The sequence below is a fragment of the Phacochoerus africanus genome, chromosome 10 (assembly GCF_016906955.1).
Source record: "Phacochoerus africanus isolate WHEZ1 chromosome 10, ROS_Pafr_v1, whole genome shotgun sequence".
Classification (NCBI taxonomy): Eukaryota; Metazoa; Chordata; class Mammalia; order Artiodactyla; family Suidae; genus Phacochoerus; species Phacochoerus africanus.
The window spans coordinates 68,183,859-68,198,091 of NC_062553.1; the positions used below are offsets into that span (position 1 = coordinate 68,183,859).

The window sequence follows — 14,233 nt, forward strand, 5'->3', positions numbered from 1 at the left end:
GGGCAAAGCAAGCATTTGGAAAGAATATCATGCAGTACATATATGGTAAATTGAATTAAGGTGAAATCATTGTTTTTAGAACTTTGACTCAATAAATTGCTCTGAGGAATCCTCTATAGTAACAATAAACTTATTCAGGCCACAAAGATTTTATTTTTGCAAGGCAGATACTACCTAATTCCATATAACCTGCAGCTGGGAGCAGAACAGTACCCTCAGGAGGTTCTTTTTCCTTTAATTAAAAACAGATTTTGTCTTTTAAGAAGTGAGCTATTCCAGGCTATTGCTGGTGGAAGGCTGTTAACTTTCCTTAATGGCATGTAGTAAGCCTGAGAAGCAATCAAAGAATGGAGCTCAGGGTGTCGGGAATTGTAGAGTGGATGCTTAATGCTCTGAATCTTTGAGAAGGTCACAGAGAGATCTAGAAAAAAGTAGGGGCTGCCTCCCATATTGTCTTTGTCAAGGTCACAGGAATGGTGCTGAAGATTAAAACATTGTAACATCATGCTCAATAGTGTTTATGGTTTGCATTATATTTCAATTTATTTTGATGACAAATTGTTACACTCATCATCATATCAGGATAGTGTAACTGATAATAAGCAGGGAGTATCTGGTTTTGCTCAGGTTAGGCTGTCCAATGTCATTCCCAGGGAGGTTCCAGCTCTAGAACAATCTGTGAGAATAACAGAAATAAATGTTAGAACAACAGAGCTAATGGGCAACAATCATCATCTAGCTCAGCAGTTTCATCTAAGGTCATGTTTTTCTGTGTAAAGATAGACCTGTCTGGCATAACTATCCACTATGGCCCACCTGATAGATCCAGTATAAAAAAATGTAAGAAATTTCCAAGATCTGAATATAAAGCCATCGCAGTTATGCCAAAGTATATTACAGAGCTTTTTTTTTCCCCCTTGGATCTAATGGTGTATGTAACTTTATGATCTATGAGTCTGAATAATTGCCCCCAGAGCCACACACGCACACACACAAATAAAGGAGGCAGCAAGCAAGCAAAGGCATAGGAGGCCCCTCAGTCATACGACTGAGCTAAGGGTTTGGTACTTATTTCAGTAATGCAGTGTGGGTTTTTATCAAGTCACCTACTGCTTGGTGATGAGGCATATGTCTCGCCCCTCTTCTTTTATAAGACACTACCACAAAGTTTATCACAATTCTGTTTGCACGGTACAAGAAATGCCATCCTTCATTGTCCTCACTGAGTCAATGCTTTGGGGTGAGGATGAGGTGGGACTTTACATTTCCCCCACCTGTTTCTAATAGTAGCTTCCATCCAACCCGATTCTCCAGTGAGAGCCAACGCCTCTATCTGTTGGCAACCCAAGGAACATGAATCATTTCCAATGCTGCAGGAAAAAGAGAACTGGCTGTGTGGGATTTATTAAGAGACGGAAATTTCCCCACTGATGGGACATGCATATGTGGCCACAGTCAGTTTGGGGGCTAGAAGAAATTGGTCAAAGGGACCAGTAACTGTCAAGATGACAACTCAAGTTTATTAAGACTTGTTGAGTGGAAAACATGAATTGCATGTGTTCCTAAGGATGGGAATTCCTTGAGACAAAAGCTTCAGCTTCAACAAGCTGTTCAAATCCCTAAAGAGGGGTAAGGTTTCACTGAACAATACCTAGCCAGCCAAAGTTGGTTTAATAGTTTTAGGAACTGCATCACATTAAATAACATGCCCCTTCTGTCATCTGGAGCATAACTGTTATAGTAAGAAAAATCATAGAAGAAAATGGATATATTCTAGAGTAAAATATGAAGAAAAGGCTGGATAATGAGGGTGGGGGAACAAGTGCTGGATTCAAAGCAGCTCACAACATGGACCCTTGTTTTGGGGTGGGGGGGGATGCTGCTGATAATCGAGTGAAAACAGGGCTGTCTTAAAGAGCAACAGAATTCTCCCAGGAACCACAATCTGCTGGCTGTGTTCTGAAACCTAGAATTTTTAGGTTGTGGCATCATTATTTCTAGATGTCAGGTGTCCCATGCCCACAGCCTCATGGACAAGGTATACTTTGCTCTTTCAAAGCCACATAACTGCTTCTGATATAACAACCCTTTATAATTGCAGATAGTGACTATAATAAATAGGCAGTGCATAAAATCAAGTTCAAAAGAATCAATACATGTTGTTGAAGCACATGGAAGGATTACGGGAGTGATTTTTTGGGGGGCTCTCTTCCAGAGGATCAAAATGTTTCAATGGCCAAACAATTGAGTGATGCAGAAATTGAAGGACTGATTAAGGCCATAGAAAAAATAATTGACTTATATGAGAGAGACAAAAAAAACTTGCGGTAGAGCATGAAGTTAATGATTACAACCAGAGGAATAGGTATGTTAGAATCTTCATTAATGTCACTAAAAACAAACAAACAAAAAACTGTTTACCTGTTGACTTAATTAGCATTAAAAGTATTTCTGAAAGTTGTTAGGTTAAAAAAAACTCTTAATCCATCAAAATAATGTCACCTCTCCTTTTCTTAAAATACCCTCTTTTTCAATATATTCACTTTCTTTCAGCTTCCAGAGACTGAAAGAATATGAATATACATAAGACACCAAGAAAATGCACTGAGTTCCTAGAGAACAGTATAAGCCAGTGAAAACAAACCCAAAGGTTGAAGTTAGCACATAGCTTTCCAAACAACCCTGAATCTTATTAAAGCTAGAGATACCTTGGAGGGTGGGAGGTGAGGTGACTGTTGTATATTCGGGTTTTAACTCAGTAGTGATGACATGTAGATTGAGAAAGGGAGACTGGATTAATTTAAATGAGGAGAAAGGATCATTTCAGCAGCAACAGAGACCACACACTATTTATAACTCTAGAATATTTACAATCAAGTAACTTGGCTTTTAACTTTTTAAAAAATTTTATGGCCATACCTGCGGCATATGGAAGCTTCCCCACCAGGGGTTGAATCTCAGCTGCAGCTGTGGCAATGCTGGGTCCTTAACACACTGCCTGGGCTGGAGATTGAACCAGTGCCTCTGCAGCAACTTGAGCCACAGAAGTTGGATTCTTAACCCACTGTTGCTACAGTGCGAACTCTGGCTTTTAATTTTTTAATCAAGGAATAATTGCTATAACAAATGAGTTGCAGGTATGGCTTTTAGCGTTTTTTCCCCCCAGAAATTATTCAGTGAACTTACTTTCTTTCCCTTTAGGACTTTGCTAGTATGATTGCTGCTACTTTCTGGGAATTTCCTGTGTATCATGTTATAATCATTCCTACGATGCTGAGCAGTATATATTAGGATTTTCTTCACCCAAAAAAGGAAACTGAGCTTTTGGGAGTGCAAGTAACTTGCTCAAGTTCACAAACATAGATACATGGGGGTGGGGTGGGGAATTCATTTTGGGTGGTTCCCAAAATGAGTTTCTTTGATCACTCCCATTGTACTGTCTCTTGGAATGTCAATTTTCTTTACTCTTTCTCATGATTCAGATGGTTGATAGTTGAAAGCTTAAATATGGTGAAATGATTTAATGTCATGGTCAATGGCTTTTGCTGACAGATCATTTTGGGGAAAGTCAGTAAATTGGCAAAATTAAAACTTTATATCATTGAAAGGCCTCAGTTCAATTAATATCTGAGATAAACCAAAACCATAATTTAAAAAAATCAAAAAACATCATTAAAAAAATCTTGGCAGTATCTTTTAAAGTACAATTAAGTCGAGAGAATTTTTGAATAAATGTGCAGAGTTGAAGTCACCTTCAGTTTAAAAAGAGAGGACTGTCTGAAATATTTTATACCTTTAACATCTTCATCAGACATTTTTAAATGGGCAAAATTGCAATATCAAAGAAAGTGATAATATTTCATCAGTGATTTAATTTGAGGAATGCCTCGGGGTTCTCCTTGTGGCTCAATGGAAAGGAATCTGACTAGGAACCATGAAATTGCGTGTTTGATCCCTGGCCTCGCTCAGGGGGTTAAGGATCTGGCGTTGCCCTGAGCTATGGTGTAGGTTGCAGATGCAGCTCGAATCTGGCGTTGCTGTGGCTCTGGCGTAGGCTGGCAGCTGGAGCTCTGACTCAACCCCTAGCCTGGGAACCTCCATATGGCGCGAGTGTGGCTCTAAAAAAAAAAAGGCAAAAAATAATAATACTAATTTGAGGAATGCCTTTTTTTTCTCCTGTGAATTCTGCTGTGTTTAAGACTTAATGGAGTCTATCTTTACACATTTTGTTTTTATCTATTGAATGCATCAAAATTCTTGAAACGTGGAGTTCCCATCGTGGCACAAGGGAAACATATCTGAACCATGAGGTTGTGGGTTCAGTCCCTGGCCTCGATCAGTGGGTTAAGGATCTGGCATTGCCATGAGCTGTGGTGTAGGTCACAGACATGGCTCAGATCTGATGTTGCTGACGCTGTGTTGCAGACCAGCAGCTGTAGCTTTGATTGACCCCTAACCTGGGAACATCCATATGCCACAAATGCAGCCCTGAAAAGCACCCCCCCCAAAAAAAAAAATTGAAATGATCTCTATGCAGTTGTTACTTAGATGTGAAGTTATGATGGATATGGTACCAGGCCGTGGATATGGATTCTAGTCCTAAATATATCAGAAGTTGGTTGGGTAATACTTGTATAAGCTCCTTGATGTTGCCATATGCTTAATATTAACATCTCAAAAATGAGTTTGACTAGATAATAGGTAGAATAGATACCTTGAAAAAAGTCTCCTTCCCATTATGATTTAAAAAAAAACATTGTACAAACCTGAATTCTTTTGCTGCCTTTTAAAAACTACTTACCTAAGATGATACACATGCAGCAGGACTATAGGGTATTCATTTCAGCATCAATCTGAAAGAAAAAAAGTCATTTGAATTATGAAGTATTTTGTTTGCAGACATGCAGAAGGTATAAACAATTTTAGTCTTATTTGGAGGAAAAGATTCTTAGCAAATGCAGTTTTATGTTGAACTTTTTATTGACCATCCTTCGCATTTATTTTTTTATACTATCCCTGCCCTTGAAGTGTTTACAGTGTTCCAGCACAAATAGACAAGGAAAAAAATGACAAAAATTACTACGTGCCAATTATTGGGTGTGAACAGAATATTAGGAATAATCGAAGAGCTTGAGTGCCAGGGAAGGATTCCCAGGGGAGGTGATGTCTAAATTGAATCTTAAAGCTTGATAAAAGATTTAGCCAGGTTATAGAATACAGATAGGGCCATCCGGGATGTTATGTACAAAAGCCTGGAAGTAAGAGCGAGTTTAATGTACTTAAACAACTGCAAATAGTTTAAGAAACCAGAAGTAATTATCAAAGAGTCCACATTCTTTGATTAAAACAACAAACAAGAAAAATGAACTGGACTTAAATTTAGAAGTAATCGAGAACAGTTAGAGTGTTAGCCTGTTTGGGGCTTTACAAGGTTATTTTGCCCTCAGTGGAGACAGGATTAGGTGTGAAGTGCTGGGGTAAGACTGGAGATGGGAGACCAGCTGGGAGGTTGTAATCCGAGTAGAAGGCTGCCTAAATTTAAGTACTGATTATGTAGAAGACAGGTATCTACTGAGAGGTTGAGGAGTTAGAATTGATAAGATTTGGAATTTAGGTGAATGTATATGGAAAAGAAGAAATCATGGGTCACTGTTTCCATTTGGGACAATGGGTGAATGGTGGTGATGTTTATAAACTCGGGAAATAAGACAAGAGAAGGTTTTAAGGGGAAGACTTTAGGTATGTTGAGTTGGAATTTCTTGCATGACAAGAGAACCCCCTGGTCAACTGGATAAAAGTCGTGCTGAGGGCAGAGATCCTGGCTGGAGGTAGAGGTCTGAAGGTTAAAGGTGTATCCACGGATGCGAACACTTAGGGAAAATGTAATGTTATGGAAAGTGAAAAAGATCAAGGAAAAACTCTGGAAAACATAGAAATTTAAGGGATAATAAAAAAGACAATATGAAAGAGTGAGGGGGAAGAATCATAGAAGAACAAAAGGTAGAATGTAATAATACAGATGACAAAGTTGCTTTAAGAAGAATAAACTTAAGGTTGTTAAGTGTTTTGCAGCGAGGGCTGCTAAGATAAGGATTGAAAAATGTTTATTAGATTTAGCAAGAAGATTTTGGTGTGACTCTGTCATTAGTGGTATGGTACTATCAGGAGCCATACTGCAACAGGTAGAGGAATTAGTAGGAGATGTGAGAAATGAGAGTATATTCTGTTCTTTCAAGAATCTTGACTGTGGAGTTCCTATTGCTGCTCAGTGGTAACAAACCCCGACTAGCATCCATAAGGATGTGGGTTTGATCCTTGGCCTCACTCAATGAGTTAAGGATCTGGCATTGCTGTGGCCGTGGTGTAGGCCTGCAGCTGCAGCTCTGATTCAACCCCTACCCTGGGAACTTCCATAGGTAGTGGGTGTGACCCTAAAAAAAGGAAAAAGAAAAAATTGGCTATAAGGGGATAAGAAAGAAAAGGAGTTATGGAGTAGTGTCTAAAGTATCTTAAGATCAGGAGGTGAATATATATTAGAACCATTAAGAAGTGATTATTCAAACAAAAGAGTTTAATGAAAAAAGATTTCAAGGAAGTGGGATGAATGGAATTCAGAGTAATACTATTGACCTGTTATCATTTTTGCTGTTTTAACAATTTGGGATTTTCTGTCAAAAAATAGTCTTCTGGTACTGCTATTTGTCATTATTAGCTAACTTAGCACTGAAGTCTGACAGTGACATGGCATGAGAGTAACAGACCCATATGAAATAAACTCATGATTCCCCTAACATCATATAACCTCTGTATATCTCAATCCATCTGCAAAAGGGGAATTAAAATGGTCCCTATATTAAATTTGAATTAAACAGTTAAAATTGTTTTAGATCATTTTGCAAATTCATGTAAAACTATTATTCTGTTTAATAAATACTAAAGGCTTAATAAATGACATTGAAGATCATAAAATCTACTTATACTGAAAGATGTAAGGAAGTTTTTCCTGAAGTATGAGAGAGAGAGAGAGAGAGAGAGAGAGAGAGAGAGAGAGAGAGTGTGTGTGTGTGTGTGTGTGTGTGTGTGTGTGTGTGTGTGTGTGTATAAGAAGGGACAGGATGAAAAAGAGTTTCTTCTTGGCCCAGCTTCTCTTGGCTTTTGGCATTTGACTGTTTTTCGAAATTTTAATGATCAACTCCCAGTGTATAACAGTGGCTTTCTGAAAACTTTGGAAAATCCTAATCGATGCCCACTAGCACTCTGTTGGGACATCTTAGGGATAACAGAGTCATGAGTTTTTTTAGAAGAATGAATATGTATGCCCTGTCTGAATGATGGAGACAAAAAAAAAATCTAATTTTGCAACCATAAGTTCTTCTGCAGTCAATGGGCTCTATGGAATAGTAATAATAGCAATAATAATAAACCAGTTCTGAGTGCCATGGTAAAACCAGAAGAAAATTAACACTGATTACTCTATTTCCTGGGCATTTTGACATCAGGGTAAGGGAGGGTAGGGGTAGATCACTCTGTAATGAACAGGGCTGAATTAGCATGGTTCAGAGGTCCCTTCTACTACTCTTTGAGTGACTGTGCCAAGTGTATTGAGGATGGCAGGTAAAGCTGGATCCCTGGATATAAATGACTTGACAGTGCATGCAGTGGGTGAATGGGACAAATATTCACACCTAGCACTGAGAACTGAAATGGGTGCTATTCTAACAGATTTTGTCCTAACCTGAAGTCCGAAAGTAGAGGTGAGCTTGCTTACCTCACTAGGGAACTAACTAATGCAGAAACACACTCAGAAAGGCTAACAAACACCAGAGGGTCTAACTCCAGAGGGTTTCAATCAAATGTTCATGAGTATCTCAACTCCATTCATCTCCCTCTTCTTTAGAAATTACTAAAGGTTTGACTGCTCAGCAGCAGCACTGTTATAAATTTACTGGTTATAAAGCAAGAAAATAGAACATTATAAAACTGCATTTTCATGTTGTTGAAGATCAAGTTTTCAAATGGCAGTATGTTATAATGAAAAATACACTGAAAAGCAAATCAGAGGTGGAAAGGAAGAGGCTTGCTGGAAGGAGGCAAGTGTGTCATGCATAAAGCTCAGTTTGTCTTGTACAAGGTCAAAAAGGAAAATGTGGGAGTTCCCTGGTGGCCTGGTAGTTAAGAATCTGGCATTGTCACTGCTGTGGTGTGGGTTGATCCCTGGCTCAGGAACTTCTGCATACTGTGCCAATACCATCCCATCAACTCCCGGCCAAAAGCCAAAAACAAAATGTGTATATGTGGATGAATGGATAAAGGGACTGGGGATGGATTTCAAAGGTGGTATTTTTGACAGAATGTTAAAAAAAAAAAAAGTAGAATTTTTCTTCCCTTAATGACAGAATGAGAGCCTGAGAGCAAATTCTGCTAATAGAAAACACCTTCTAGATAGGCGATTTTTTTTTTCTTTTGGGGAGGGCAACCTAAATCTAGCTGTTATGTTACACAAAGCCACTTAGTAGTCAAGGAGGAAACTACTCAATTTATTTGTTTTATGCTAGATGTTTCAACACTGATAATGACCAAAATATCTTAATACAAGTTTTTCTGTTTCTGTGTAGAATCTCATTTGTTGAGGATTTTAATGAAAAATGAACATGGTCTATTTCTCAGCAGAATTTAAAGAATAGGCTTTTATTTTATTCTTTATGTGGAATTTCTTTACAAATTGTTACAACGTTGGCAAATAGGTTTGGGACTGGCATGCATAGGTTGAAATTGGAGGAGAAATCATAATTTCCAAGGGTATAAAGAAAAATGGACAATGGGATATACCTCAATTTGTTAGATGTAAGACTTTGTTAGGTGCTACATGGTGAAAAAAAACCTCACTAAAATATTAAAATACTGAGTTAATTTGGAGGCATAAGGCAAGACAAAGCATAAAACTTCACTAAATAGTAAGAGAATTGGTAGGCATAATCCATGACTTATATAGCAAACAAAAATTTTCAGTCTAACTTTTTAAAAGCCTCATATAAAATAGCCTCTATTGAGAATGAAATAAAGATGTTTTCTAGTTGGTAAAGAAAGCCTGACTACATTCAGTAGAAATTGAGGGAATATCATGGTTCACAAAAATGTTTTCATAAATGAAGCTACCCAGTAGTAAAATAGTTACCTCTAGGAGAAAGTAAATTGACTGCAAACATTTACATAGAGGCTGACTGATCTATGGAAAGACTTGAGTGAAAAATCACACTAAATGACCCTTATGGTTTCCTTCTAACACAGAAATTTCATGAGTTTTTTTTTAAAGTTATTAGACATTTTCAAATGTGCTGTAATAGAATAGTAGAAATGGAATAGAAAAACAGAACACTAAAATGAAACCAAGCTTCACTGCTTCCATGGTTTAAAGTGACACAAATTCATGTAAATTCTTAAAATTCTGTAGCTTATAGAAAATGACTTCTAATTGGTGTTAAATCATTGACTTAACTAGTTTTAACTTTTACGCTATAATTAAGTTATCTTGATGTAAAAACACAAAAATGAAGGGTCAAAAATGGATCATAACTGCTTCTTTCCCATCCTATGACAACATAACAATAGCACGATCCAGTCGAAAGGAGTACAACTTAATATCATGAGCTTTAGAAAGAGGTGAGCTAAAGAAGAAACTATTTTGCTATGGCATCGAGTTGTTCTTAACTCTGTCTTATATTCCAGCATAGAATGGGTAAGACATCAAAATTCTTGGAATTGTCACTAATATCCTCAAATTAGCCAGAAAGTGAAATGAAATATTTATCTTGGGTGTGTGTGTGTGTGTGTGAGAGACACTATTCTAAACAGCAAAATGACTGCTGGAGAATGATGAGTCAAGTGGAGCTGTGAACAAATGGGTTCACTGCATCTAAAAAGGCCGAGAAAACATTTGCCCATGAATAGGACAGGCAATCAATAACAAATGAGTAAATCTAAGTTCTCTATACTATGCATTGATAAGTAGATGGTTCCATCTTCTTACCTCTGAATCACAGTAGAGGGGAGGTGAGTTTATGGAACAGCACTTGGAGGCAAAGTCTGAGCGCTTCTTAACCAGCTCTTCGAGTTCTGTCTCTGTGGCATCAGGCCATTTTCCTCTTAGTCGCTCTGCCAATCTGAAAGGCCAATTTTGTGTAAGGTTTTATTCGGTGTATTTTATAAACATGTCTACTGCAAAATGACAGCTACTTCAAATACCTTGCAACAAACAAAAAAATCATTGCCATTCTTAAGAAAACTCTTAGCTATGGAATTATTTTTTTTTTGTTCCTCAGTTTGAGATTAGAAAGTGAAATCTATGTCTCTTTAGACCATGGAAGTGAATCAAACTTGAATTCCAGCCTCTTTCCTTTCATTTGCTCCATACATCAGTCAAAACGGGGGACTTCCTCCTCTATTTTCCTTTCATCTTCTCTCCAGTTCTGTATTTCAAACCCTTCAAAGAATATTTCCCTTGCAAAACTTTGTATTTTCTCTGATATTTTATATACCTTCCCCCTCAGTTCGCCTACTTCTCAACTAGCTGTGCCAGAAAATGCAAACAAGGTCAGAGACTTCGGTTCTTGTTTGCAGCTCCACAAACAAGATTAACTAACTCTTCGTCTTAGTGTCCAAGTGGTGCCAGGATTGAATTCTCCTGATTCTTTCCCAGCTGGAATGGTCTGTGATGTTGGTGGCTCTCTACCCTCATGACAGATAACTCAGCCTGATTTTATGTCTTTCTCTGAGACATACTTGCTGGCCCAGCAGTGCCCATTGGGAAGTAGTAGAGACCCAAACTTCTCTGGAGTTGGAATTAGCAAGGTGGATGCTAAAAAAAGATGAGAGGATGAGAGAGACTAGCTTACTTACTAAAGCATTACTGAGAGAGTTGGTCCCAGCTGGGAAGGAAAGCAAGTCAGACCAGAAAGAACTCAGAAGACAGAGAAAGGGGATGTGTGAGATTTTTCTGTTTGCTAGTTTTCTTTGTGTGTGTGTTTATCTCTTCCCTCCCCCCAACCCCGGGCTGCACCCATGGCATATGGAAGTTTCCAGGTCAGGGGTCAAATGGGAGCTGAGGCTACTGGCCTAAGCCACAGCTCATAAGAATGCTGAATCCTTAACCCACTGAGCAAGGGCAGAGATGGAACCCACATCCTTATGGGTACTATTTGGATTCGTCACCACTGAGCTACAATGGTAACTCCATGTGTGTGGATTTTAAATACCTATACTACTTCAATCTTCTCAACTTTCAAAGCCCTTTATCAGTTCTAATGCATTAAGATTTTAATGTATAGAGATGATATAAATTATCAATTGACCCATGTAACACTAGAGTTCGAAACCATTGGCTGAGAACTTACTCTTGCATTATCTGCAACATTGTACTATATACTGTCTCCATAATATTAATTATACAACTTCCTGGTAACTGGGAGATAACCTTCTTGAACTTCAAGCTTTCATAGTTTTCCTTTTTGAGCTTTGTTACAGTAGACTTCACAAAGAGTCACTGAAGAAGGTGTCCTACTTTGGGATTCTTTAGAAAGGTTTTTTTTGGAGTTCCATTTGTGCTGACTCTATTAGATCTATGTTGTGCAAGATGATCTGAAATGGATCTAAGAAATTAATGAAGTTGGGAATGACATGATCTTATCAACAGAGATATTTTCTGGAAGCTAGTAAAACTTTCGTTATTGTGGCCTATTAGTGTTAATATCCATTTATAAAGAAATGCTTCCTTCTTCAACTTGAGAAAAATGAGTATTGTAAAAAAATGAGTATTGTATATTATTGATTAACAATTCTATTTTTAATTTATAAAGAATACCTACTGGTGCTGGGTGATACTATATTTGAAAGTTTGGGCTGTCTTCTTAGTTAATACACTATGAAGTTAATATTTTTCAGCAGTTTTTTTAGTTTCTCAGTTATGTGACATCTATAGATAATTTTATGGCAAGAATGTTGATTATGGGCTAAATTTATCTTTTTTGAATCAAATTCCTGTGGATTTTATCATTTATATTTTTTGTGGCTGTGTTCTAATTGATCTCTTGGTGGATATACATGACTTTTTTTTCCCCTCAAAATAGAGCTCATTTTTTTCTTAGATACTAGATTGACTACTCTTTAAAACTCTTAATTGCATCTCCTCTTTTTATTCCTCATTTAGCACATCTTAAGTCTTCAACTATGCTTCAAACCACACTGCTGGGCTACTTTATTGATTAATTTGGAAGAAACAGCCAGAATAAGTCCCTTACTTTTTCTTGTACTCAGTAAATGTATTTTCTGAATAATCCGCACATAGTTCTTGTCCCTTTTCAATGAAAGAAGATAGTTCCTTCTTAAATTGAGGGCCCTGCATTAAAAAAAAAAATAATTATATAACTATTTTTCTTAAAACACTTTTCAGGGAGGCATTAAATCAGAATTCCATGCAATTTATCAATATGAGTATTTATTCTCTACATCAGATATTGGCTAACATTTCTATACAAGGCAGATAGTAAAAATTTTGGGCTTTGTAAGTGCTATACACTCTGTGTTGTAACGATTCACCTGTCATGATGGCACAAAAGCAGCCATACACAATGAGTGGGACTGTGTTCTAATGAAACTTTGAGCCCTGAAGTTAGAGCTTGACATAGTTTTCATGTGTAATGAAATAATAGTTTTAGATCACTTAAAAATGTAAGACCATTCTTAGATGACAGGCACCAGGCCAAATTTGGCCCATGAGCTGCTGTTGTCAAGCCTTGATCAATACCGAGGCTGATAAAGAAAATGTAGCAAATTGTACCTTAGCTTTAAAACAGGCGGTAGAGTCTTCAGAGTGGCAGCATTCATCAAGGCTTTTCAGGGTTGGCTCAAGTATTTTACTGAGGAATACTTCTGGAATGTGGGTCTTCCTACTCAGTTCAAATACATACCTGGCATGAGAGAGAAAGGAGATAATGCTCTTTCACATAAGTAGATTTGTGTATGCGTGTCACATTTTGAAATTTGATGTCTATTATTATGGCAGAACACTGGGCTTCATTAAAAGTAAAAGGTTTAACTACAACTGACTCCAAATCAACAGGCTTTAAGTGAGAATCAGTATGCTCATTGAAACGCAAGTTATTAATAAATGCTTTGCAACTATTATGACTAGTTAACTTGACTAAATTAAAATTCTATGTGTACTACATAAACACAAGTATTTATGTATAAACAGATCTACTTCAAGCACATACAGAACTGTCATTTGTGCAATACAGTGGACCCTATGTAAAGCATCACGTAGTACCTCAAGTGGCTTTTCTGTGAAAGTAGTTAGTATAAATCCATTCATTGCTCATCCCATTGTTTATGCATTTATAAAAACAATGAGTATGTAAACAAAGGTACATTAATTTCAGTCCAAATTCAGCCTAAATTCACTCTGAATACTGGTAATTTTTTCAGGTCTGTTAATTGAGAAATATTTTTATACTGTGGGTAGGCGCATACTTATAGTATATGCAGCTCAGTGCACACAACTTGTGTATTTTAGTTTTAGTGGGAAGAAAACCGATAAAGACTTAACATTTCCTTCCATTTTAATCTGTCACTTAATGCCAGTGAATATCAATAATGCCAGTGAATATCAATTAGATCAACATGACTTACTGATCCAGGACTTTGGGGTTTCCTTTATCACACACATCTTTGTTTGTGGGCAACTTGACATCTGGAAGCTCAGGTCTTGGGGCAGCTGGCATGAAGTAAGTGCATATAAAAATGTCCATGGGTGTTTTTTCTTGACAACAGTCCGTAAACTTAGAGTTCTTTGAGGATAAGTTGTCACAGATTTTTACTGTGTATTCGGGCAGCTACAAAAGCAATTGTGAGTTTGTACACTGTTAGTTTCCTAGTTGGCCTAATTAAAAATAAGGAAGGCTTACCTAGGCTGACAAGCCTTGGCATAATGTAGATAAAATCAGTGTGAAGGCTCTTAAAAAAAAATACGTTGGTAGAATGTTTGCATAAGGAAATTTGTTAACATGTACTCAAAGCCTTAAAGTATACAATCTGATTTCTAAGACTTTACTCTCAAAATAACTAAGTCTTCCCTTTAACCATAATTATCAGGCTATGAAGGGCAGCATTGCTTAACATATTAAACTGAAACAACATAAATCCTAAAAGAGGACTGGCTAAATAAAAATATGGTATATTT

General features: G+C 37.2%; 1 protein-coding gene across 1 annotated transcript in view; it reads right to left on the reverse strand.

The window, feature by feature from the left end:
* Positions 1-517: 517 nt before the first annotated feature.
* Positions 518-14,233, reverse strand: part of GC (GC vitamin D binding protein) — a 33,530-nt gene continuing 19,814 nt past the window's right edge. The window contains exons 8-13 of the mRNA XM_047798782.1: positions 13,684-13,886; positions 12,833-12,962; positions 12,294-12,391; positions 10,028-10,160; positions 4,802-4,853; positions 518-676 (exon numbers count right to left, since the gene is read on the reverse strand). Coding sequence (XP_047654738.1) covers positions 4,827-4,853; positions 10,028-10,160; positions 12,294-12,391; positions 12,833-12,962; positions 13,684-13,886 — 591 coding nt within the window. The 3' untranslated portion in view covers positions 518-676; positions 4,802-4,826. The remainder of the gene's footprint in view (positions 677-4,801; positions 4,854-10,027; positions 10,161-12,293; positions 12,392-12,832; positions 12,963-13,683; positions 13,887-14,233) is intronic.